Source organism: Corvus brachyrhynchos, unplaced genomic scaffold, assembly GCF_000691975.1.
Source record: "Corvus brachyrhynchos isolate BGI_N302 unplaced genomic scaffold, ASM69197v1 scaffold527, whole genome shotgun sequence".
Taxonomy (NCBI): domain Eukaryota; kingdom Metazoa; phylum Chordata; class Aves; order Passeriformes; family Corvidae; genus Corvus; species Corvus brachyrhynchos.
In genome coordinates, this window is record NW_008239051.1 from 55037 (window position 1) to 78342 (window position 23306).

General features: G+C 61.1%; 1 protein-coding gene across 1 annotated transcript in view; it reads left to right on the top strand.

The window, feature by feature from the left end:
• LOC103619027 (venom factor) overlaps positions 1 to 23306 on the top strand; it is a 29056-nt gene that overhangs the window by 4310 nt on the left and 1440 nt on the right. Inside the window, 32 exon segments of the mRNA XM_017739067.1 lie at positions 1064 to 1184; positions 1879 to 1994; positions 2783 to 2929; positions 4268 to 4480; positions 4566 to 4760; positions 5307 to 5468; positions 6249 to 6378; positions 7013 to 7084; positions 7822 to 8022; positions 8930 to 9044; positions 9442 to 9527; positions 10557 to 10696; positions 10775 to 10987; positions 12886 to 12952; positions 13568 to 13654; positions 13750 to 13953; positions 14460 to 14535; positions 14614 to 14773; positions 15413 to 15508; positions 15604 to 15754; positions 16180 to 16343; positions 16941 to 17025; positions 17028 to 17098; positions 18433 to 18583; positions 18686 to 18737; positions 19305 to 19392; positions 19861 to 19947; positions 20526 to 20631; positions 20925 to 21014; positions 21552 to 21638; positions 22114 to 22197; positions 23017 to 23152. Of these exon segments, the coding sequence (XP_017594556.1) occupies positions 1064 to 1184; positions 1879 to 1994; positions 2783 to 2929; positions 4268 to 4480; positions 4566 to 4760; positions 5307 to 5468; positions 6249 to 6378; positions 7013 to 7084; positions 7822 to 8022; positions 8930 to 9044; positions 9442 to 9527; positions 10557 to 10696; positions 10775 to 10987; positions 12886 to 12952; positions 13568 to 13654; positions 13750 to 13953; positions 14460 to 14535; positions 14614 to 14773; positions 15413 to 15508; positions 15604 to 15754; positions 16180 to 16343; positions 16941 to 17025; positions 17028 to 17098; positions 18433 to 18583; positions 18686 to 18737; positions 19305 to 19392; positions 19861 to 19947; positions 20526 to 20631; positions 20925 to 21014; positions 21552 to 21638; positions 22114 to 22197; positions 23017 to 23152 (3953 nt within the window).

Below are 23306 nucleotides of genomic sequence, written 5' to 3' on the forward strand. Positions count from 1 at the left end.
CCCGTCGCGCCCCCACTCTCGCCCCCCTGTCCCCAGGTCCGGGATGGTGACACTGAGGCCGTGCTGTCCCCCTGCTGTCCCCATGCCTGTCCCAACCCTGTCCCCCTGTCCCCAGGTCCGGGATGGTGACACTGAGGCCGTGCTGTCCCCCTGCTGTCCCCATGCCTGTCCCAACCCTGTCCCCCTGTCCCCAGGTCCGGGATGGTGACACTGAGGCCGTGCTGTCCCCCTGCTGTCCCCATGCCTGTCCCAACCCTGTCCCCCTGTCCCCAGGTCCGGGATGGTGACACTGAGGCCGTGCTGTCCCCCTGCTGTCCCCATGCCTGTCCCAACCCTGTCCCCCTGTCCCCAGGTCCGGGATGGTGACACTGAGGCCGTGCTGTCCCCCTGCTGTCCCCATGCCTGTCCCAACCCTGTCCCCCTGTCCCCAGGTCCGGGATGGTGACACTGAGGCCGTGCTGTCCCCCTGCTGTCCCCATGCCTGTCCCAACCCTGTCCCCCTGTCCCCAGGTCCGGGATGGTGACACTGAGGCCGTGCTGTCCCCCTGCTGTCCCCATGCCTGTCCCAACCCTGTCCCCCTGTCCCCAGGTCCGGGATGGTGACACTGAGGCCGTGCTGTCCCCCTGCTGTCCCCATGCCTGTCCCAACCCTGTCCCCCTGTCCCCAGGTCCGGGATGGTGACACTGAGGCCGTGCTGTCCCCCTGCTGTCCCCATGCCTGTCCCAACCCTGTCCCCCTGTCCCCAGGTCCGGGATGGTGACACTGAGGCCGTGCTGTCCCCCTGCTGTCCCCATGCCTGTCCCAACCCTGTCCCCCTGTCCCCAGGTCCGGGATGGTGACACTGAGGCCGTGCTGTCCCCCTGCTGTCCCCATGCCTGTCCCAACCCTGTCCCCCTGTCCCCAGGTCCGGGATGGTGACACTGAGGCCGTGCTGTCCCCCTGCTGTCCCCATGCCTGTCCCAACCCTGTCCCCCTGTCCCCAGGTCCGGGATGGTGACACTGAGGCCGTGCTGTCCCCCTGCTGTCCCCATGCCTGTCCCAACCCTGTCCCCCTGTCCCCAGGTCCAGGATGGTGATGCCGAGGCCGTGCTGTCCATGGCCCACCTGCGCGAGCGTTTCCCCAACCCCCAGGAGCTCGTGGGACACTCCCTCTACGTCACCGTCACTGTCATCACCGAGTCAGGTCTGCGCGGGGACACGGGGGGACAGGGACAGTGGGGGCACACGGGGGACTGGCGGGACAGGGGGACAAAGTGGGGACAGCAGTGGCGTGGGTCTGGAGATGTGTGCGGGTGGGGACAGCAAGGATTGGGGCACATCTGGGATGGGGGACAGGGAGCCCTGGCCCCAGGTGACATGGCCACTACAGTGTCCCCACAGGCAGTGACATGGTGGAGGCCCAGGGGGACATGGGGGACATGAGGAACTTGGGAGGACAGGGACAGTGGGGGGTCAAAGAGGGGACAGCAGTGACGTGGGTCTGGGGACATGTGGGGTTGGAGACAGCAAGGATGGTGGGACATCTGAGGCCACCCATGGGTTGTCCCTGGGCAGGGGACAGGGAGCTCTGGTCACTGCAGTGTCCCCACAGGTTGTGACATGGTGGAAGCCCAGCATGGTGGCCCAGAGGGACATGGGGGACAGGGACAGTGAGGATGGGGGGACATCTGGGACAGGGGACAGGGTGGGCCTGGGTGCCACAGCCACTGCCATTGTCCCCACAGGAGGTGACATGGTGAAGGCCCAGCATGGTGGAGGGGGGACATGGGGGACAAAGGGCACTAGGGGGACAGGGACGGCAAGGATGGGGGGACATTTGGGGCGGGGGACAAGGAGCCCTGGCCCCCGGTGACGCGGCCACTGCGGTGTCCCCACAGGCAGTGACATGGTGGAGGCCCATCGCAGCGGCATCCAGATCGTGACATCACCCTACAACATCCACTTCACCCACACGCCCAAGTACTTCAAGCCAGGAAGGCCCTTTGACCTGACGGTTGGTGAGATCTTGGGGACAGTGGTGGCCCAGGGTGGTGGCACAGGGCCCTTGGGGTGTCCTGGCTTGGGATGGGGACAGGGCACAACTGGGGCTGGAGGTGGAGGAGATTTGGGGACCAAAGTCAGTCCCTGGGTGATGTCCCTGTGTCACCTGAGAGGGGCTGGGGAGCGTGGACTGTCCCTGTGTCACTGGAATGGCCCTTTCCTGGTGCCAGCGTCCCTTCCCAGTGTCCCTTCCCAGTGTCCCTTCCCAGTGTCCCTTCCCAGTGTCCCTTCCCAGTGTCCCTTCCCAGTGTCCCTTCCCAGTGTCCCTTCCCAGTGTCCCTTCCCAGTGTCCCTTCCCAGTGTCACCACCCCTTCCCAGTGTCCTTTCCCAGTGTCCCTTCCCAGTGCCAGTGTCCCTTCCCAGTGTCCCTTTTCCAGTGCCCTTTCCCAGTGTCCCTTCCCAGTGCCAGTGTCACTTCCCAGTGTCCCTTCTTGGTATCACCACCCTTTCCCAGTATCCCTTCCTGGTGTCCCTTCCCAGTGCCAGTGTCCTTTCCCAGTGTCCTTTCCCAGTGTCCCTTCCCAGTGTCCCTTCTAGGTATCACCACCCCTTCCCAGTGTCCCTTCCCAGTGTCCCTTCCCAGTGCCACCACCCTTTCCCAGTGCCCCTTCCCAGTGCCAGTGCCCCTGCCCAGTGCCACCACCCTTTCCCAGTGCCCTTTCCCAGTGCCCCTTCCCAGTGCCCTTCCCTCCCTCCACGTCCCCACGTAATGTCCCCATGTCCCCCGGTGTCCCCTCCAGGTCTATGTCTCCAACCCTGACGAGTCCCCAGCCCCACGTGTCACCGTCCAGGCCGATGGCTTCCAGGGCCAGGTGTCCACCCAGCGCGATGGCACGGCCAGGCTGGTCCTCAACATGCCGGCCAACAAGGAAAGCGTCCCCATCACGGTGAGTGGGGACACCGGGGTGACACCGGAGCTGGGGTGGCCGAGGGGGTGGGTAAGTGACCTGGGGGTTGCGGTGGCTGAGATGTCTGGGGTGACCCATGGTTGTGGTCATCAAGGGCCAGGACAACAGGATTGAGGGGCCAGGATGGGCTGGACATCCATGGTAGCCAAGGGTCATCCTGGTCACTCATCATTGGCCAAAAACCAGGATGGACAAGGTCATCCCGTGGTTGAGGTGACTGTGGTGGTCAAGATGTCCAGAGTGACCAAGGATGAGGATGTCCAAGGTCAGGGTGACCATGGTGGCCAACACAATTGGTTGACCAAGACACAAGAGTGACCAAGGACTGGGGCTGTCCTGGTCACCATTAGCCAAGGACAAGGATGTCCAAGGTCAAGATGACCATGATGACCAACATAATAGGGTTGACCAAGACATGAGAGTGACCAAGGACCAGGAGTCAAAGAGACTGGTGGAGGTGTCCACCATGGTCACTTGTCCATGGTGGCCTGTGGCCAGGGTCAGCAGTGACCAGGAACTGGAATGGCCAAGGCCAGGGGGAAGGAGGCCAAAGCATTGAGGATGGCCAAGAGCCAAGGTTGGGGCGACCATGGTGGTTGAGTGGCCAAGACATCCAAGGTAGAGGATGGTCAGTTTGACCATGGAGATGGTCAGCAAGGACCGGGACACCAGGAAGGGGCAGGGAGGCCGTGACAGACAAGACCTCCACAGTTGTCAAGACCTTTGTGGGTGGCCAAGACCTTTATGGGTGGCCAAGTCCTCTGTGGGGGTCAAGACCTCCATGGTGGCCAAAACTTCTATGATGGCCAAGACCTCTTCAGTGGCCAAGACCTCTTCAGTGGCCAAGACCTATTCAGTGGCCACAACCTTTACAGTGGCCAAACCCTTCATGGTGGCCAAGACCTCTGAGGTTGCCAAGACCTCTGTGGTGGCCAAGACCTCCAAGATGGCAAACACACCTCCATGCTGGCCAACACCTCCATGATGGCCAAGACCTCCATGATGACCAATACACCTCCATGATGGCCAAGGCCTCCATGGTGGCCAAGACCTCCATGATGGCCAAGACCTCCATGATGACCAATACACCTCCATGATGACCAAGGCCTCTGTGGTGGCCAAGACCTCCATGATGACCAATCCACCTCCATGATGACCAATCCACCTCCATGATGGCCAAGGCCTCTATGGTGGCCAAGACCGCTGTGGAGGCCAAGAGCTCTATGGAACCCCCATGGTGGCCAAGCCCTCCACGCTGACCCCGCCCAGGCCCACGCCCCTCCCCGCTGACCGAGTGCCACCGTGTCTCCGTCACAGGTGCGGACAGCCCAGGCGGGGCTGCCCCCGGAGCGCCAGGCTTCGCGGCAGATGACGGCCGAGGCCTATCGTAGCCAGGCCGGCTCGGGCAACTTCTTGCACCTGGCAGTGCCTGCCACCGAGCTGCAGCCCGGGGACAACCTGGCCGTGAACTTCCACCTCAAGACCAGCAACAACGACGTCCGCAACTCTGTCCCATTCTTCACCTACCTGGTGGGTGCCCCTGGCTGGCCGGTGGTCCCCGAGCTTGACCAGCTGGACGTCCAGGTGGCCACCAGGCTCATTGTGTTTCTTGCAGATCATGAGCAAGGGCCGCATCCTCCGCGCTGGCCGGCAGCGGCACGAGGCCGGCCAGAGCCTGGTGACCATGACCCTGCCGGTGACGGCCGAACTTATCCCCTCCTTCCGCATCGTGGCCTATTACTACGTCCTGCCCGGCGAGATTGTGGCCGACTCCGTCTGGGTGGACGTCAAGGACACCTGCATGGGCACTGTGAGAGTCCCCTGCTGGCCTGGGGGGGTCAAGGGGTCATGGGGGCGTTGGATGGGCCTTGGTGGTGGCTGGGGTGGTCATTGAGGTGACCCTTCAGGGGTCTGGGAGGCCTCGGAAAGGTTTGGGGGGCCCTTGAGGGATCTGGGGGCCTTTGGAAGGGCTTGGGGGTCCTTGAGGGGGGGGTGTGGGTGGCCCGTTAGAGAGTGGGGGGGATATTGAGAGGCTTAGGAGGTCCTTGAGGGACCTTTGGAAGAGTTTGGAGGACATTAAGGGACCGGGGGGGCTTTTGCGGGGACATTGAGGGCCTTGGGTGGCCCCTGGTGGGGATTTGGTGTCACTTGGGTGGTTTGGGACACTCCATGAAGAGCTTGGACATCTCCTGGGTTGCCCAGGTGGCCCTGGTGGCCCAGTGGTGACCCAGACCCCAAACCCACGGCCACCAACCATCCCTGAAGGGCCAGACTTAGGGTCCCCCCTGCGGTGGGGGGGGGACAAAGGTGGCTTTTGGGGACATCCTGGGGACGTCACCCCCTGTGTCTGTGGCAGCTGGTGGTGAAGGGGGCGACAGAAGGTGACAACCGCATCCACGAGCCGGGGACACCGATGAGGCTGCGCATCGAGGGGGACCACAAGGCCCATGTGGGGCTGGTGGCCGTGGACAAAGGGGTCTTCGTCCTCAGCAAGAAGAACAAGCTCACCCAGACCAGGGTGGGTGGCCCTGTCCCCGCTGTCCTCAAGGGGTGGTCATGACTGTCCTCACCATCCTTGGGTGGTGGTCATCACGGTTGTGCCTATGCCCACTGTCCTCAGGAGGTGGCCATGGCCGTCATGGCTATCCCAGCATCCTTGGACGGTGGCCATCACAGTTGTCCCTGTCCCCTGGTGGTGGCCATCACGGGTGTCCTCTCCCTGCTGTCCCCAAGGGGGAGTGGTCATCATGGCTGTCCTCGTCCCTGCTATCCCCTGGTGGTGGCCATCACAGCTGTCCCTGTCCCCGCTGTCCCCAAGTGGTGGCCATGGCCATCACGGCTGTCCCTGTCCCCTGTCATCCCTGGGTGGTGGCCATGGCCATCATGGTTGTCCCCATCACCACTGTGTGTGGGCGGTGGCAGTGACCATCATGGCTGTCCCCATCATCCCTGGGTGCTGGCCATGGCTGTCACTGATGTCCTCATCTCCCGTGTCCCCAAGTGGTGGCCATCACACCTGTCCCCATCCCCACCATCCCCAGGTGGTGGCCATGGCCATCACAGTTGTCCCCAGCGTTCCTGAATAGTGGCAGTGGCCACCCCGGTTGTCCCCATCCCTGCCATCCCCAGGTGGTGGCAGTGGCTGTCATGGCTGTCCCTGTCCCCACCATCCCTGGATGGTGGCAGTGGCCATCACAGATGTCCCCATCATCCCTGGGTGGTGGCAGTGGCTGTCGGAACTGTCCTGTCACCCCCGGGTGGTGGCGGTGGCTGTCACAGCTGTCCCCTGTGGGTGCAGGTTTGGGACACGGTGGAGAGAAGTGACATCGGCTGCCCCCCGGGCAGTGGCAGGGACAACGTCGGGGTCTTCTCGGATGCTGGCCTGAGCCTGGCCACCAGCGTCAAGGTCACCACCCCCCAGCGGTCAGGTAGGACTGGCTGTGGTGGCATCTCGGGGACAGGGGGTGGTGGCACTTCAGGGATGGAGGAGGTGACATCTCAGGGATGGGAGAGGTGACATTTTGGGGATGGAGGAGGTGGCACCTCGAGGATGGGAGAGGTGACATCTCAGGGATGGAGGAGGTGACATCTCGGGGATGGGAGAGGTGACATTTCGAGGATGGAGGAGGTGACATTTTGGGGATGGAGGAGGTGACACCTTGAGGATGGGAGAGGTGACATCTCAGGGATGGAGGAGGTGACATCTCAGGGATGTTGCACCTCGGGAGTGGAGGAGGTGACATTTAGGGCATGGAGGAGGTGGCACTCAGGGAAGGAAGAGGTGACACTTCAAGGATGTGACATCTCAGGGATGTGGCACCTTGGGGATAGGGAAGGTGACATCTTGGGGACAGGGGAGGTGACACTTCAGGGATAGGGGAGGTGGCACTTACGGGATGGGATAGGTGACGCCTCAAGGATGTGACATTTCAAGGACTGGAAAATGTGACACCTCAGGGATGGGGGAGGTGACACCTCAAGGAGGTGACACCTCAGGGATGGGGAAGTGACCTTGAACTTTGGGATGTGACACCTGGGTCGCTGTGTCCCCTCTGTCCCCAGAGGTCCAGTGTCCCCAGCCTGCCAAACGCAAGCGCCGCTCGCTGGCACTCGCCGAGTACAAGGGCAGCAAGGGTAGGTGGCACTGGGGTGTCCCTTGTCCCCAGGAACACTGCGGGTGTCCCATGTCCCACTGCGGTGTCCTGTGTCCCTTGTCCCTGAGGGTGCCAAGGTGTCCCTTGTCCCTGGTGGCACCACAGCATCCCCTGGGTCCCAAAGGCCACCAGAGTGTCCCATGTCCCTGAGGAACAACAGTGTCCCATGTCCAGTCCATACCAATGTCCCATATTCCAAAGGCCACCAGAGTGTCCCATGTCCCTGAAGGCCACCAGAGTGTCCCACATCCCCGAGGGCCACCAGAGTGTCCCATGTCCCAGTCAATACCAATGTCCCATGTCCCAAAGGCCACCAGAGTGTCCCATGTCCCTGAGGGCCATCAGAGTGTCCCATGTCCCAAAAACCACCAGTGTCCCATGTCCCTGAGGGCCACCAGAGTGTCCCATGTCCCAAAAACCACCAGTGTCCCATGTCCCTGAGGGCCACCAGAGTGTCCCATGTCCCAAAAACCACCAGTGTCCCATGACGCTGAGGGCCACCAGAGCGTCCCATATCCCAAAGACCACCAAAGTGTCCCATGTCCCAAAGACCACCAGAATGTCCCCCATCCCCAAGAGCCACCAGAGCGTCCCTTGTCCCAAACACCACCAGAGTGTCCCATATCCCAGAGAGCCACCAGAGTGTCCCACACCCCCGAGGTCCCCATGCTGGTGCCACCGGGGCCGGTCCCAGCCCTGTCCTGGTGTGTCCGGCAGCGGCTGAGTACTCGGACAAGCTGGAGCGGAAGTGCTGCGAGGACGGGATGAGGGACAACCCGATGGGACACAGCTGCGAGCAGAGGACCGAGTACATCCAGGAGGGCGAGTCCTGCGTCCGCGCCTTCCTCGACTGCTGCAGATACATCAAGGCCAAGCGGGACCAGCAGAAGCAGTCGCCCAGCACTGGGCTGGCCAGAAGCAAGTGTTGGGCCAGGGGGGGTGGGAGAAGGTTGGGGGAGGTTGGGGCAACCTCAGGTGGAACTTGGGAGGGTCTTGGGTGGGGTCTGGGTGTTTCTTGGTGAAGGTCAGGTGAAGCTTGGGTGTTCCTTGGGTGTTCCTTGGACTTGGACTTTGCTTGGGGGAAGGTCAGGTGAACCTCAGGCGTTCCTTGGGTGTTCCTCAGGTGGAGCTTGGCTGAGGTTAGGAGGGTCTCGGGTGGGTTTTGGGTGTTCCTTGGTGAAGGTCAGGTGAAGCTTGGGTATTCCTTGGGTGTTCCTTGGACTTTCCTTGGGTGTTTCTTGGGTGAAGGTCAGGTGAACCTCAAGAATTCTGTGGGTGGTTTTTGGGTGATGGTCAGGTGAACCTCAGGAATTCCTTGGGTGTTCCTCAGGTGGAGCTTGGGTGAGGTTAGGAGGGTCTCGGGTGGGTTTTGGGTGTTCCTTGGTGAAGGTCAGGTGAAGTTGAGGCATTTTCCTCGGGCAAAGCTTGGGTGAAGGTCAGATGTTCCTTGGGCGTTCCTTGGTCTTTCCTTGGGCATTCCTTGGTCATTCCTTGGGTGTTCCCTGGGTCTTCTTTGGGTGAAGTTCAGGCATTCCTTGGGTGTTCTTTGGGTGAAGGTCAGGTGACCCTTGGGCGTTCCTTGTGCTGTCCTTGGACAACCCTTGGATGAACGTTGGGCAACGCTTGGGTGGTGGTTGGGTGGCCTCTTTGGACAACCCTTGAATGAACTTTGGGCAACGCTTGGGTGGTGGTTGGGTGGCCTTGCTTGGGCAAGACCAGGGGTGGTGATGGGATGGCACTGGGGTGGCGCTGGGGTGATACCGGCTCCGCTCAGGGGTCGGAGGCCCGAGGTCACGCTCGAGAAGGCCGATGTCACCACCCTCAGGCCAGGAGGACGACAGTCCGTTCTTGTCGGACAGCGACATCGTCTCGCGGAGCCTCTTCCCCGAGAGTTGGCTGTGGCAGGTGGAGCAGCTGACGGAGCCGCCCAACGAGCTGGGGTGAGCCTGGACCCCCGGACCCCTGGTCCCACAACCCTCCCACCCCACAGCCCAGCCTGGGCATGGTCACCCCCTCCCTGGCCAGCTCGGGCATCTCTGGAGACCAGTTATGGTCACCCCAAATCTGGACAAAGGTCACTGCTGACCCCCTGGAGCTGCCTCAGGACCCCTTGGTCCACTCAGGGGTCATCTCCAAGCTTCTGGTCCTGGTTGGGGGTCTGGGACATCTGTGGGGACAAGGGAAGTCCAACTGTGGGTTTGGGACATCTTTGGGTTCCAAGGAAGTCCCACAGTGGGTCTGGAACATCTCTGGGGACAAGGGAAGTCCCATGGTGACACCCCCTGAGCCTGGCCTGGGGTGGGCCGTGACCCCCTTGGTCACTCCTGTCCTCTCCAGGGTCTCAGCCAAGACGCTGCCTGTGTACCTGAAGGACTCCATCACCACCTGGGAGGTCCTGGCCGTCAGCCTCTCCCCTTCCAAGGGTATGGGGTCATGGAGGACGAGGGAGTTTATGGGGTCAAAGAAATCCCCCAAACCTTGGCAGAGGTCCCTGAGACCTGAAGGGTCCCCTAAAACCTGGAGGGGTTTGTTGGGATTTGAGGTATCTCCAAAATCTGAGGTGGGGATGCCCCAAAGTTTGGTGGCCGTCCTTGGGATTTGAGGGATCTCCTTGGGTTTTGGGGGATCCTCTAAACATTGGGTGGACCCCATAGGACTTGAGGGGTCCCCTAAATCTTGGGGGGATTCCATGCAACTTAAGGGATCCCCTAAATGTTGGGAGAATTCCTTGGGAATTGAGAGATCCCCTAAATGTTGGGAGAATTCCTTGGGAATTGAGAGTTCCCCTAAACGTTGGGAGAATTCCTTGGGATTCAAGCGATCTCCTAAACCTTGGGAGGACTCAATGGGACTTGAGGAATCCCCTAAATCTTGGGAAGACTCCTTGGGACTCAAAGGATCTTCTAAGCTTTGGGAGGACCCCATAGGACTTGAGGGATCTCCTAAACTTTGGGAAGACTTGATGGGACTTGAGGGATCCTCTAAATCTTGGGAGAACTCCATGGGACTTGGGAGGACTCAGTGGGACTTGAGGGATCCCCTAAAGCTTGAGAGAACTCCTTGGGATTCAAGGAATCTCCTAAACCTTGGAAGGACTCGATGGGACTTGAGGAATCTTCTAAACCTTGGGAGAACTCCTTGCGACTTGAGGAATCCCCTAAATCTTGGGAGGACCCCATGGGACTTGAGGGATCTCCCAAACCTTGGAAGGACTCGATGGGACTTGAGGGATCCCCTAAACTTTAGGAAGACTCTGTGGGACTTGAGGAACATTCTAAACCTCGGGAGGACTCCATGGGACTTGAGGCATCCCCTAAACCTTGAGCGGATCCCACAGTTCTTGATGGATCCCCTAAACCTTGTGAGGACTCCCTGGGCTTCCATGGACCTCTGAAGGCCTCTGGGGACACAAGATGTCCCCCAACCCCAAACCCACATATCCCTAACCCCAGGGCTGTGCGTGGCCGACCCCTACGAGATCACGGTGATGAAGGACTTCTTCATCGACCTCCGCCTGCCCTACTCGGTGGTGAGGAATGAGCAGGTGGAGATCCGCGCCATCCTCTACAACTACTGGCTGCACGACATCACGGTCAGTTGGGGACATTTTCTGGGGACGTTGTGACCCTCCCCGGACCACACGTGTGACCCCCCCACTGTCCCCGTCCAGGTGCGCGTGGAGCTGATCTACAACCCCGACCTGTGCAGCCCCTCCACGGCCAAGCAGCGCTACCAGCAGGTGCTGCGCATGAAGGCCGAGTCCTCGCGCACCGTGTCCTTCGTCATCGTCCCCCTCAAGCTCGGCCTGCTGGACATCGAGGTCAAGGCGGCCGTCCGCAACCAGTACGTGGGCGACGGGGTCAAGAAGAAGCTCAGAGTCGTGGTGAGTGATGGTGGTGTCCCTGAGGTGTCCCCGGCACGGTGATGTCCCTGTGTCCTTCTTCAGTGTGGTGGGGAATGGTGCCACCTCTGGTCACCAGTGGTGTCCCCAAGGGGTCAGTGTAGGGCCAGTCCTGCTTCATATCTTCATCGATTTAGTGTTTTTATTTAATGTCTTTATTGAGTTAATATCTTTATTTAATATCTTTATTGATGATGTGGATGGGGGGGATTGAGTCCACCATCAGCAAATCTGCAGATGACACCGAGCTGGGAGCGAGTGTGGATCTGCTGGAGGGCAGGAGGGCTCTGCACAGGGACCAGGACAGGCTGGGGACAAGGGACAAACCCAACCATGGGAGGTTCAACAAGTCCGAGTGCCGGGTCCTGCACTTTGGCCACAACAACCCCTGCAGGGCTACAGGCTGGGGACAGAGTGGCTGGACAGCGGCCGGGCAGAGAGGGACCTGGGGGCACTGATGGACAGCAGGCTGGACATGAGCCCAGGTGGCCAAGAAGGCCAATGGCAGCTGGCCTGGATCAGGACAGGGGGGGGCAAGAAGGGCTGGAAGGAGGATCTGGGCAACTCCAGGCCTGTCAGCCTGACCTCGGTGCCCGGCAAGGTTATGGAACAGATCACCCTGAGTGCCATCCCACGGCACCTACAGGGTGGCCGAGGGATCAGACCCAGCCAGCGTGGATTTCAGTGTCTTCACTGATGATCTGGATGAGGGACTGAGTCCACCACCAGCAAATCTGCAGATGACACCGAGCTGGGAGCGAGTGTGGATCTGCTGGAGGGCAGGAGGGCTCTGCAGAGGGACCAGGACAGGCTGGGGACAAGGGACAAACCCAACCATGGGAGGTTCAACAAGTCCGAGTGCTGGGTCCTTCACTTTGGCCACAACAACCCCTGCAGGGCTACAGGCTGGGGACAGAGTGGCTGGACAGCGGCCGGGCAGAGAGGAACCTGGGGGCACTGATGGACAGCAGGCTGGACATGAGCCCAGGTGGCCAAGAAGGCCAATGGCAGCTGGCCTGGATCAGGAATGGAGTGGCCAGCAGGAGCAGGGCAGGGATTGTCCCCCTGTACTCAGCACTGGTTGGGCCGCACCTCGAGTGCTGTGTCCAGTTCTGGGCCCCCCAATTTAGGAAGGACATTGAGGGGCTGGAGAGGATCCAGAGAAAGGCAACAAGGCTGACGAGGGGTTTGGAGCACACGTGCTCCAAGGTTGTTCATCCTGGAGAAGAGGAGGCTCAGGGGTGACCCCATCACTGCCCACCATTCCCTGGCAGGAGGGGGCAGCCAGGTGGGGGTCAGTCTCTTGTCCTGGGTGACCAGCGACAGGACGAGAGGACACAGCCTTAAGCTGTGCCAGGAGAGGTTTAGGCTGGACATTAGGAAGAGGTTCTTCGCAGAAAGGGTGGTTGGACATTGGAAGGGGCTGCCCAGGGAGGTGGTGGACAGGTGGGACATCAGAAAACAATTCCTCACTGAAAGAGTGACTGGGCTCTGGAATCTGCCCAGGGCGGGGTGGGGACGCCGTCCCTGCAGGGGCTGAGCAGAGCCCGGATCCTGAGGGGGCTGAGCAGAGCCGCTGGACATGGCACTCGGTGCCATGGTCAGGGTGACAAGGTGGTGATGGGTCACAGGTTGGACTCGATGATCTCAAAGGTCTTTTCCAACCTGGTTGATTCTGTGATTCTGTGGTTCATCCTGAGATGAAGGATTGTCCCCTCAGGATGGCCAAGTGTGGCCTCCTGGGGGTGTCCCACTGTGTCCACCTGAGCTGGGGGTGCTGGTTTATACTGGGAGGCCTTTCCCGGCCGGTCCAGAGGGGTTGGGAAGGGGAAGACCCCAAACCCAGCCCCACCTTCAGCACCGGACTCTGTCCTGGGCAGCCCGAGGGGATGCGGCTGGAGAAGACGGTGCAGATCATTGAGCTGGACCCACAGAAGAAGGGAGTCAGTGAGTGACCGCGTCTGAGCTCGGCCCCACGGGGGGACTCGCCTGGGTCGGGGTCTGGGGCACCTCAGGGACAAGGGAGGTCCCACTGTGGGGCTGGAACATCTCAGGGGATGGAGAAGATACCCCCAAGAGCAGGTCTGGGATATCTTGAGGAACCAGGAAGTCCAACTGTGGGTCTGGGACATCTCAGGGGATGGAGGATGTACCCCCAAGGGCAAATTTGGGACATCTTGGAGGACAAGGGACACCCCACTGGGTCTGGGACATCTTGAGGGACCAGGGAGGTCCCACTGGGGCATCTCTGGGGACCAGAGGAGTTCCACGGTGGGTTTGGGACATCTTGAGGGACCAGGGAAGGCCCACTGTGGGTTTGGAACATCTTTGGGGACAAGGGAAGTCCAACTGTGGGTCTGGGTCATCTTTGGGGCCAAGACCCATCCCACCACCACAGAGCTGGGGCATTTCAAGGGAGAAGGGACATCCTGGTGTGACCCTGGAAGGTCTGGAGGGACAAGGGACACCCTGGTGTGGGGCGGGGCTGGGTCACCTCAAGGTTGAGCTCTGGGGGGCACAGGGGGAGGATTTGGGGTCACGCATGTCCACCCCGTCGCACAGAGGGGGTGCAGGAGGAGCGAGTGAAGGCCGCGGATCTCTCGGACATCGTCCCCAACACGGAGTCAGAGACCAAAGTCAGCATCCAAGGTGAGCGCCGGGGAGGGGACACAGGTGGGGACAACCCAGGGAGGGGACAGGTGGGAGGGACATCTCCGGGTGTGACACGTCCCCTTGTGGCCCAGGCAACCCCGTGTCCATCATCGTGGAGAAGGCCATCGACGGGGCCAAGCTGAAGCACCTGATCGTGACCCCGTCGGGCTGCGGGGAGCAGAACATGATCGCCCTGACGCCCACGGTCATCGCCGTCCACTACCTGGACAACACCATGCAGTGGGAGAACTTCGGCATCGACCGCCGGGCCGGGGCCATCGAGCTGATCAGGAAAGGTGGGAGCAGCCCCAAAATGGTGGGAATGTCCTCAAAAGGGTGGGAACGTCCCTCAGTGGCCTCCCTCGGGTCACAAAATGTCCCTATCATCTGAGGTGGGGCAGGAGATGGCCCCTCTGGAGACGTGGGTTGGGTGCCACCAGTTTGGGGTTTCTGGAGTTACTGGTTTGCACTGGGATGGGCTTCTGAGTGGGTTGGTGGCCCAAGGCTTCCTCTGCTTGGATGGGTGCTCCTTGTGTTGACCAACAGTTAGAGGGCGCTGGTGGCCTGATGGCACCTCCAGGTGTTCCTTCTCTTGGCCAATGGTTGAAGGGTGTTGGTGGCCCGAAGCCACCCCTGGACATCCCTCAGGTTGACCAACAGTTGGAGGACATTGGTGGCCTGAGGCCACCGCCGGCCGCCCCCCGCATTGACCAAAGACCGGAGGAGCCTGGCTGGAGGACCTTGGTGGCCTGAGGCCACCCCCGGCCACCCCTTGCGTTGACCAACGTCCATCTCCTCGCAGGTTACACCCAACAGTTGGCCTTCCGCAAGCCCGACAGCTCCTACGCCGCCTTCATCAAACGCCCCTCCAGCACCTGGTGAGGTCCTGCTGCCACCGCCACCACCTGGCCTGGGTGACAGGCCCAGATGCGACACTCAGGTGTCCCCGTCCCCAGGTTGACCGCCTACGTGGTCAAGGTGTTCGCCATGGCCCGCAAGCTGACGGACATCGAGCACAGCGAGATCTGCGGCCCCGTCAAGTGGCTCATCCTCAACAAGCAGAAGCCGGATGGGGTCTTCCAGGAGGACGCTCCCGTCATCCATAAGGAGATGTTGGTAGGAGGACACCTCAACCCTGTCACTGCTGGTGGCTGAAGGTTGGGAGGACCTCAGGTGGAGGTCAGGTGAAGAGTGGGAGGGTCTTGGGTGGGCTTCAGGTGTTCCTGGGGTGGAGGTCAGGTGAACCTCAGGAATTTCTTGGGTGTTCCTTGGGTGAAGTTTGGGTGGGTTTTGGGTATTCCTCGGCTGAAGGTCAGAGGAACTTCGGGTGAAGTCGAGGTGTTTTCCTTGGGTGAAGCTTGGGTGAAGGTCAGATGGTCCTTGGGTGTTCCTTGGACTTTCCTGGGGTGAAGGTCAGGTGAAGCTCAGGAATTCCTTGGGTATTCTCTGGGTGAAGTTCGGTTGGGTTTTGGGTGTTCCTTGGCGGAAGGTCAGGTGAACCCCAGGAATTCCTCGGGTGTTCCTTGGGGGTTCTTTGGGTGTCCCTTGGGTGTTCCTTGCGTGAAGGTCAGGTGAAGGTCAGACATTCCTTGGGTGTTCCTTGGGGATTCTTTGGGTGTCCCTTGGGTGTCCCTTGGCCTGGTCAAGGACAGATTTTTGGAATGGGTTCCCGGGGCATGGCCGAGCGTTGGGTGGGGCAGAACTCGCTGGGAAAACCCCGATCCTGAGGATTTTTCCCTCTTTTTTATCCCCCAGGGAGGCTACGTAGGCGCCGAGCCTGAGGTGTCCCTCACCGCCTTCATCCTCATCGCCCTGGAGGAGGCACGGGAGATCTGCAAGGACCACGTCAACGTGAGTGACCCCACATGGGGACAGGGACATTCCTGAGGTGCCAGGCCCTCATGGAAGCCACCTGAGATCCCAAATTTTCCGTCCTTTATTCCCAGAGCTTGGATGACAGCATCAACAAAGCTGCCAACTTCCTGGCCCGGCGCTATGAGCAGCTGGCCCGGCCCTACACGGTGGCCCTGGCATCCTACGCGCTGGCCCTGGCCGGGAAGCTCAAGAGCGAGAAGGTCCTCATGAAGTTCTCCAAAGGTGATACCTCAGTTGGGGGTGAAATTGGAGTGAAAGGAGGTGGTTTTGGGTCCTTATGAGATTTTGGGTCCTCATGAGGTTCTCCAAAGGTGACACCTCAACAGGGGGTGGAAACTGGGGTCAGGGGAGGTGGTTTTGGATTCTCATGAGGTTCTCCAGAATTGAAGCCTCACCTGGGGGTGGAAACTGTGGTCAGGGGAGGTGGGTTTGGGTCCTCCTGACATTCTCAAAGGTGACACCTTCACCTTGGGGTCCAAAGGGTTGAAACTGGGGTCAGAAGAGGTGGTTTTGTGTTCTCATGAGGTTCTCCTGAAGTGGTTTTGGATCCTCCAGAGGAGACACCTCACCTGGGGTTGTAATTTAGGCTCGGGGTGAGGTGGCTGTGGGGTCCCTGGTGTCTGAGGTTGTCCCCGCTGTCGCCGCAGGTGGGGCCAGCTGGGAGGAGCGCAATGCCCGCACCTACAACATCGAGGGCACGTCCTACGCACTGCTGGCCCTGGTGCACATGAAGAAGTCGGAGCTGGCGGGGCCGGTGGTCCGGTGGCTCGCCCAGCAGAACTACTACGGAGGCGGCTACGGCTCCACCCAGGTGGGACATGGGACACCCCCGGCCACCCGTGGGGACATCTCAGGGGCACCTGGTGGCCCTGGGGATGACAGGGATGGGGGTTGTGGTTTTGGGGACATCTCAGGGCATGGGGGTCACCTCAGGGGTGACCCTGGTGTTCCAAGCGCTGGCGCAGTACCATGTGGACACACAGCCAATGTCCCCAAGCCCTGGTGACCCTCAGGCCACCAGGGGCACCCAGGAGCCCTCGTGGGCACTCCAACTGGTGTCCCCAAGCCCTGGTGACACCAGTGACCCTCAGGCTACAAGGGCCACCCAGGAGCCCTCGTGGGCACTCCAACTGGTGTCCCCAAGCCCTGGTGACCCTGGTGACTCTGGCATCCCCTCAGCCACTCAGAAGCCCTTGTGGGCTCTCCACCCATTGTCCCCAAGCCCTGGTGTCACCGGTGACCCTCAGGCCCCCATCCTGGTGTTCCAAGCTCTGGCCCAGTACTAGGTGGACACACAGCTGGTGTCCCCAAGCCCTGGTGACCCCAGTGATTCCAGTGTCCACTCAGAAGCCCTTGTGGGCTCTCCACCCATTGTCCCCAAGCCCTAGTGACCCTGCTGTCCCTTCAGGCCACCATCCTGGTGTTCCAAGCGCTGGCCCAGTACCAGGTGGCCGCAGAGGCCCAGCAGCAGCTGGAGCTGGAGGTGTTGGTGCATGCTCGCGCCGCGCCAGCCCCGTCAAGTACCGCATCGAGAACCGCAACGCACTGGTGGCACGCTCCACCGAGGTACCTGTCCCTGTCCCTGGCACTGTCACCTGGCACCCGCCATGTGTCACCTTCATGTCCCAGGATAATCCTGTCCCCTCATCACGGCCTTGGTTGTTCGTGTCCCTCCCGTGTTCTGTCACCTCTGTGTCTTCTCAAGGCTTGGGATGTCCCAGGTTGAGCTTGTCCCCTGTAACGCACTGGTGGCACGCTCCACCGAGGTACCTGTCCCTGTCCCTGGCACTGTCACCTGGCACCCGCCATGTGTCACCTTCATGTCCCAGGATAATCCTGTCCCCTCATCACGGCCTTGGTTGTTCGTGTCCCTCCCGTGTTCTGTCACCTCTGTGTCTTCTCAAGGCTTGGGATGTCCCAGGTTGAGCTTGTCCCCTGTGTCCTTGTCACCCTGTCACTGTCACCTCTGGGTCTCCTTATGTCCCAGGACAATCCTGTCCCCTCACCATGGCCTTGGTTGTTCTTGTCCCTTCCATGTCCCTTCAATGTCCGTTCCACGTTTTCTCTCGTGTCTTCTCAAGGCTTGGGATGTCCCAGGGTGACCTTGTCCCCTGTGGCCTTGGCACCCTGGCACCCTGGCACCTTTCCCCTGTCACCTCTGGGTCTCCTCGTGTCCTGGGACAATCCTGTTCCTTCACCATGGCCTTGGTTGTTCGTGTCCTTTCTGTCACCTCTGTGTCCTCTCAAGGCTTGGGATGTCCCAGGATGACCTTGGCACCTGGCACCCTTGTCCCTGTCACTGTCACCCTGTCACTTTTATGGCCCAGGACAATCCTGCCCCCTCACCATGGCCTTGGTTGTCCTTGTCCCTTCCATATCCTGTGCCCTCTGTGTCCTTGCAAGGCTTGGGATATCCCAGGATGACCTTGTGCCGTGTCACCATGTCACCATGGCACCCTGTCACCATGTCACCCTGTCATCCTGTCCCTGTCACCTCTGGGCCTCTTTGAGTCTCAGCACCATCCTGCCCCCTCACCATGGCCTTGGTTGTCCTTGTCCCTTCCGTGTCCTGTCCCCTCTGTGTCCTTGCAAGACTTGGGATGTCCCAGGATGACCTTGTCCCCTCCCTGGGATGTCCCTGTCACCTCCATGTCCCAGGCTGAGCTTGTCCCCTCCTTTGCACTGACCTGCAATATCCCTGTCACCTCCTTCTCCTCCTGATCTCCGTGTCCCCTCTGTGTCCTTCAACATCCCTGTCCCCTCTATCTCTGCAACGCTGTCACCCCCTCCGCGTCCTGCCTGTCCCTGTCCCTTCTATGTCCCCTCCATGTCCCCACACACCCCTTCCTGTTCCTCTTGGGGACATCCCTGTCCCTTCCCAACATCCCCTGTCCCCTCAGACCAAGCTGAACGAGGAATTCACCGTGAAGGCCGAGGGCGTGGGCAAGGGGACAATGACAGTGGTGACCGTGTACCACGCCAAGGTCCCCGAGAAGGACAACAAATGTGACAACTTCGACCTGAGCGTGAACGTGGAGGAGGTGAACATGGGTGAGTCCCCAGCTGTCCCCTCCCTGTCCCCCTGAGCCCCTCCCCGCCTCCCCTCTGTGCGCCCCGTGTCCTCTTCAAGGTCCCCTTGTTGTCCCCACCCAGGCAAGGAAGAGGAGGATGTCATCAGGTCTGTCAAGATCACCATCTGCACCAGGTGGGGACAGTGGGGACGGCGGGGGCAGGGAGGGGACAGGGAGGGGACTGCGAGGGAGGGACACTGGGGACAGGGAGGGGAGTGGGGACATTGGGGACAAGGACATCAGGGTTAGGATGGGGACACTGGGGACAGGGACATCAGGGAAAGGATGGGGACAGGGAGGGGAATGGGGACATTGGGGACAAGGACATCAGGGTTAGGATGGGGACACTGGGGACAGGGACATCAGGGAAAGGATGGGGACAGGGAGGGGAATGGGGACAGTGGGGACAGGGAGGGGAATGGGGACACTGGGGACAGGGACATCAAGGAAAGGATGGGAACACTGGGGACAGGGAGGGGAATGGGGACATTGGGGGGACAGTGATGTGAGGGAGAAGGAGGGGGACATTGGGGACAAGGAGAGGAATGGGGACACAGGGATGTCAGGGAAAGGATGGGGACAACGGGGACACACAGGGCTCTGCCGCCACCTGGTCCCATGGGGACCCTTGGGAATGGGAACACTGGGGACACTGGGGTGGTTGGGGACAGGCGGGAGTGGCCTCAGCCCTGTCCCCACAGGTACCTGGACACCGTGGATGCCACCATGTCCATCCTGGATGTGTCCATGCTCACGGGCTTCTCGCCGGATGTCCAGGACCTGAGGAGGGTCAGTGTGGGGACATGGGGACACCCAGGGGGACCTGGGTGAGACAGGGGACCCCACGTTTTTGTGCCATTGTGTGTCACCATGTCCCCACACTGCCACATGTCCCCACATCCCTGTTGTCCCTGCGTGTCCCCACGTGTCCGGTGTCACCGTGTCCCTGTGTGTCCCCATGTCCCGATGCCGTTCTGTGTCCCCACATGTCCCCACATGTCCTGCGTTCCCCATGTCACCCTGTCTCCACATGTCCCCGTGGTGTCACGGTGTGTCCCCATGTGTCCCTGCGTCTCCCCCGTGCTTGGTGTCATGGTGTCCCTATGTGTCCCTGTGTGTCCCCTGTTCCCGGTGTCACAGCGTCCCCGGTGTCCCTGCGTGTCCCTGCATGTCCCTCATGTCACGGTGTCCCTGGTGTCCCCGCGTGTCTCCGTGTGTCCCTCGTGCCCAGCGTGACGCTGTCCCCGGTGTCCCCAGCTGTCCGAGGGGGTGGACAGGTACATCTCCAAGTTCGAGCTGGATCAGGGAGCGGAGCGGAGCAACGTCGTCATTTACCTGGACAAGGTGGGGACACGGAGGGGACACTGGGGACACGGGGGTGGGAACTGGGAGGTGGGGAAAGGGATGGGGACAGGGATGAGGATGGGACAGGACAGGGATGGGGACAGTGACAAGATGGGAGAGGAATGGGGACATGATAGCACAGGGACAGAGATGGGATAGGGATGGGACAGGGACCAGGAGGGAGTGGGGGACATGGGCAGGGACAGGAGGGGACAAGGATGGTGATGAAGGTGGGGACACAGAGGACAATGGGGACAGGAGGGACATGGGGACAGGGACAAGATGAGACAGGGATGTGAGAGGACAGGGATGGTGACAGGGACAGGATGGGACAGGGACCAGGAGGGAGTTGGGGACATGGGCAGGGACAGGAGGGGGACAAGGATAGGATGGGGACAGACAGTGTTGGAGACAGAAGTGGGTGACACAGAAACAGTCTCAAGGTGGTGACAAGGACAGAGACGGCTCCAGGGACAGCACAGGGACATGGCTGGGGACAGGACCGGAGGGTTGGGGAGGTGCTTCACAGTCTGTCTGAGGGCCACCCCCATGTCCCCGTGTCCCCGCGCTGTCCCCAGGTGTCTCACAAGGCCCAGGAGTGCTTCGCCTTCAAGGCCCACCAGAGGTTCCAGGTGGGGCTGATCCAGCCCGCAGCCGTCAGCGTCTACAGCTACTACAGCATCGGTGTGTCACCCGGGTCACCTGGGTCACCCTTGTCACCTGGATCACCCTGGGGTGCCCTGGGTCATCCTTGGGTCCCCTCCACCCCCACACCCTCCGAAGTCCCCTCCATGTCCCCTCCTGTGCTTTTGTCCCACTGATCTCCTCGCTCTGTATCCCCTCACTCTCCTCCCCCGCTAAGCGTCCCCACCCCGATGTCACCGCGCTGTCCCCACACCTCCTGCTGGGCCTCAGTTGATGTCCCCTGCTGTCCCCCCATGTCCCCTGACGTCCCAGATGTCCCCATGTCCCCACAGACGATCGCTGCACCCGGTTCTACCACCCGGACAAGGAGGGAGGGAAACTGAACAAGATCTGCCAGGGGGACGTTTGTCGCTGTGCTGAAGGTGACGCTGGGGACACGGGGACACGGGGGGTGGGATGGGATGACAGCACTGGCAGGGTGGGACACTCCATGGCCATGAGGGGACATGTCATGGCCGTGATGGAACACCTTGATGTGGTGGAACACTTCATGGCCATGATGGGAACGTGTCCCCCCCACGATGGGGACATGTCCCTGCCATGGTGGGACACGTCACGGTCATGATGGGGACATGTCACGGCCAGGATGAGACAAGTCACAGCCACGGTGGGACACAATGGCGAGATGTCACACGTCATGACCGTGATGGGGACATGTCCCTGCCGTGGTGGGACACGTCATGGCTGCGGCGGGGGCACATCGCCCACGTCATGGCTGCGGTGGGGACACATCGCTGCCACAATGGGACACGTCATGCCCATGGTGGGGACACGTCATTGATGAGATGTCACATGTCATGACTGTGATGGGGACACGTCCCCGCCGGACCTGACCTTGTCATGGCTGTGTCCCCATGATGTCCCCATGATGTCCCCATGATGTCCCTGTGTCCCCACAGAGAGCTGCTTCAACCGGCAGCAGCAACACGAGGCCATCACCGTCAACCAACGCATCCAGCGCGCCTGCGAGCCTGGAGTGGACTTTGGTGGGACATGGGGACAGCGGGCACAGCAGGGACAATGGGGGCATTGGGGACAATGGGGACATTTGGGACATTGGGGGATTGGGGACACAAGGACAATGGGGACACTGGGGACATCGGGGACATCAAGGACATTTGGGATATTGGGGCTATTGGGGGTTGGGGACATTGGAGACTGGAAACATTGGGGACATTGGGGGATTGGGGACAATGGGGACACTGGGGACATTGGGGACATCAAGGACATTTGGGATATTGGGGACATTGGGGGTTGGGGGCATTGGAGACTGGAAACATTGGGGACATTGGGGGCATTGGGGACAATGGGGACATCAAGGACGTTGGGGACATTGGGTCATGGTGGGTGGAGCTGGGGACAGAAATGGGTGGGGACATTGGGGACATCAAAGGGGCAGGGAGGGACACAGCGGGGCCACCCCAGCGGGAATGACAGCGCTGTCCCCGTGTCCCCTGGCAGTGTACAAGGTGAAGCTGGTGGACCGCGAGGAGACCCCGTCCCACGACAATTACGTCATGAAGGTCCTGTCGGTCATCAAGATGGGTACGGCCACCGCGAGCAGGGGACAAGGCCACCTTGGGGGGGGGGACAAGGCCACCAAGGAGGGTGAAAAAGCCACCCCGGGGTCACCTCAGGGGGGACAAGGAAACCATGGGGGGACAAGGCCACCATGGGGGAGGAAAAGGCCACTCTGGGAGGGGCACAAGGCCACCTTGGGGGACAAGGAAACCGTGGGTGGGGACAAGGGAACTGTTGGGGGACAAGGCCACCCTGGGAGGGACAAGGACATCATGGGGGGACATGCGAACTGTGGGGGGACAAGGTCACCTCAAGAGGGGGACACGGCCACTTCAGGGAGACACGGCCACCCTTGGAGGGACACAATCACTCTGGGGGGGAAAAGGCCACCAAGGGGGGGGACAAGGCCACCACAGGGCGGGTGTGACAAGGTCACCAAGGGGGAGAAACGGCCACCTCCAGGGGGACGAGGCCACCCCGTGGAGGGACACGGTGAGGGTCATCTGGGGCTGGGGACACAGAGGTGGGAGTTGAAGTCACCCAAGGGTTTTGGGGACACCCAGGTGGGTTAGAGACACGCAAGGGGGCTGACGTCACCAGGGTGGGGTTGGTGTCACCCAAGGGAGTTTGGGGTTACCCTGGTGGGTTGGGGACACCCAAATGAGTTGATGTCACCCAGGTGGGGTCGGTGCCACCCAGGTGCGTTGGGGACCCCCGAAGCTGCTGGCAAAGCCAGAGGGACCTGGGCCCACCCACAGCCAGTGCCAGCGGGGGGTGGTGCCACCACAGCTGCTCTGTTTGGGGGGTGGAGGTGACACGGTGACACGGTGACACTGTGACCAGGCACGGATGAGGACCCCGCCGGCAGCAGCAGGACATTCGTGAGCCACCAGCAGTGCAGGGACAGCCTGAACCTGCGCAAGGGACAGGACTACCTGGTGTGGGGACAGGCCAGCGACCTCTGGGTCACCGGCAGACGGTAGGGACACTGGGGGGACACTGGGGGGACACGGGAGGGACATGGGAGGGACACAGGAGGCCATGGGGGGACACAGGGACACGTGGGGGGGATGTGGAAGGGGTCTGTGGGGACAGGGAGGGACACTGGGATGGGGCAGGGGGATAGGGGGACA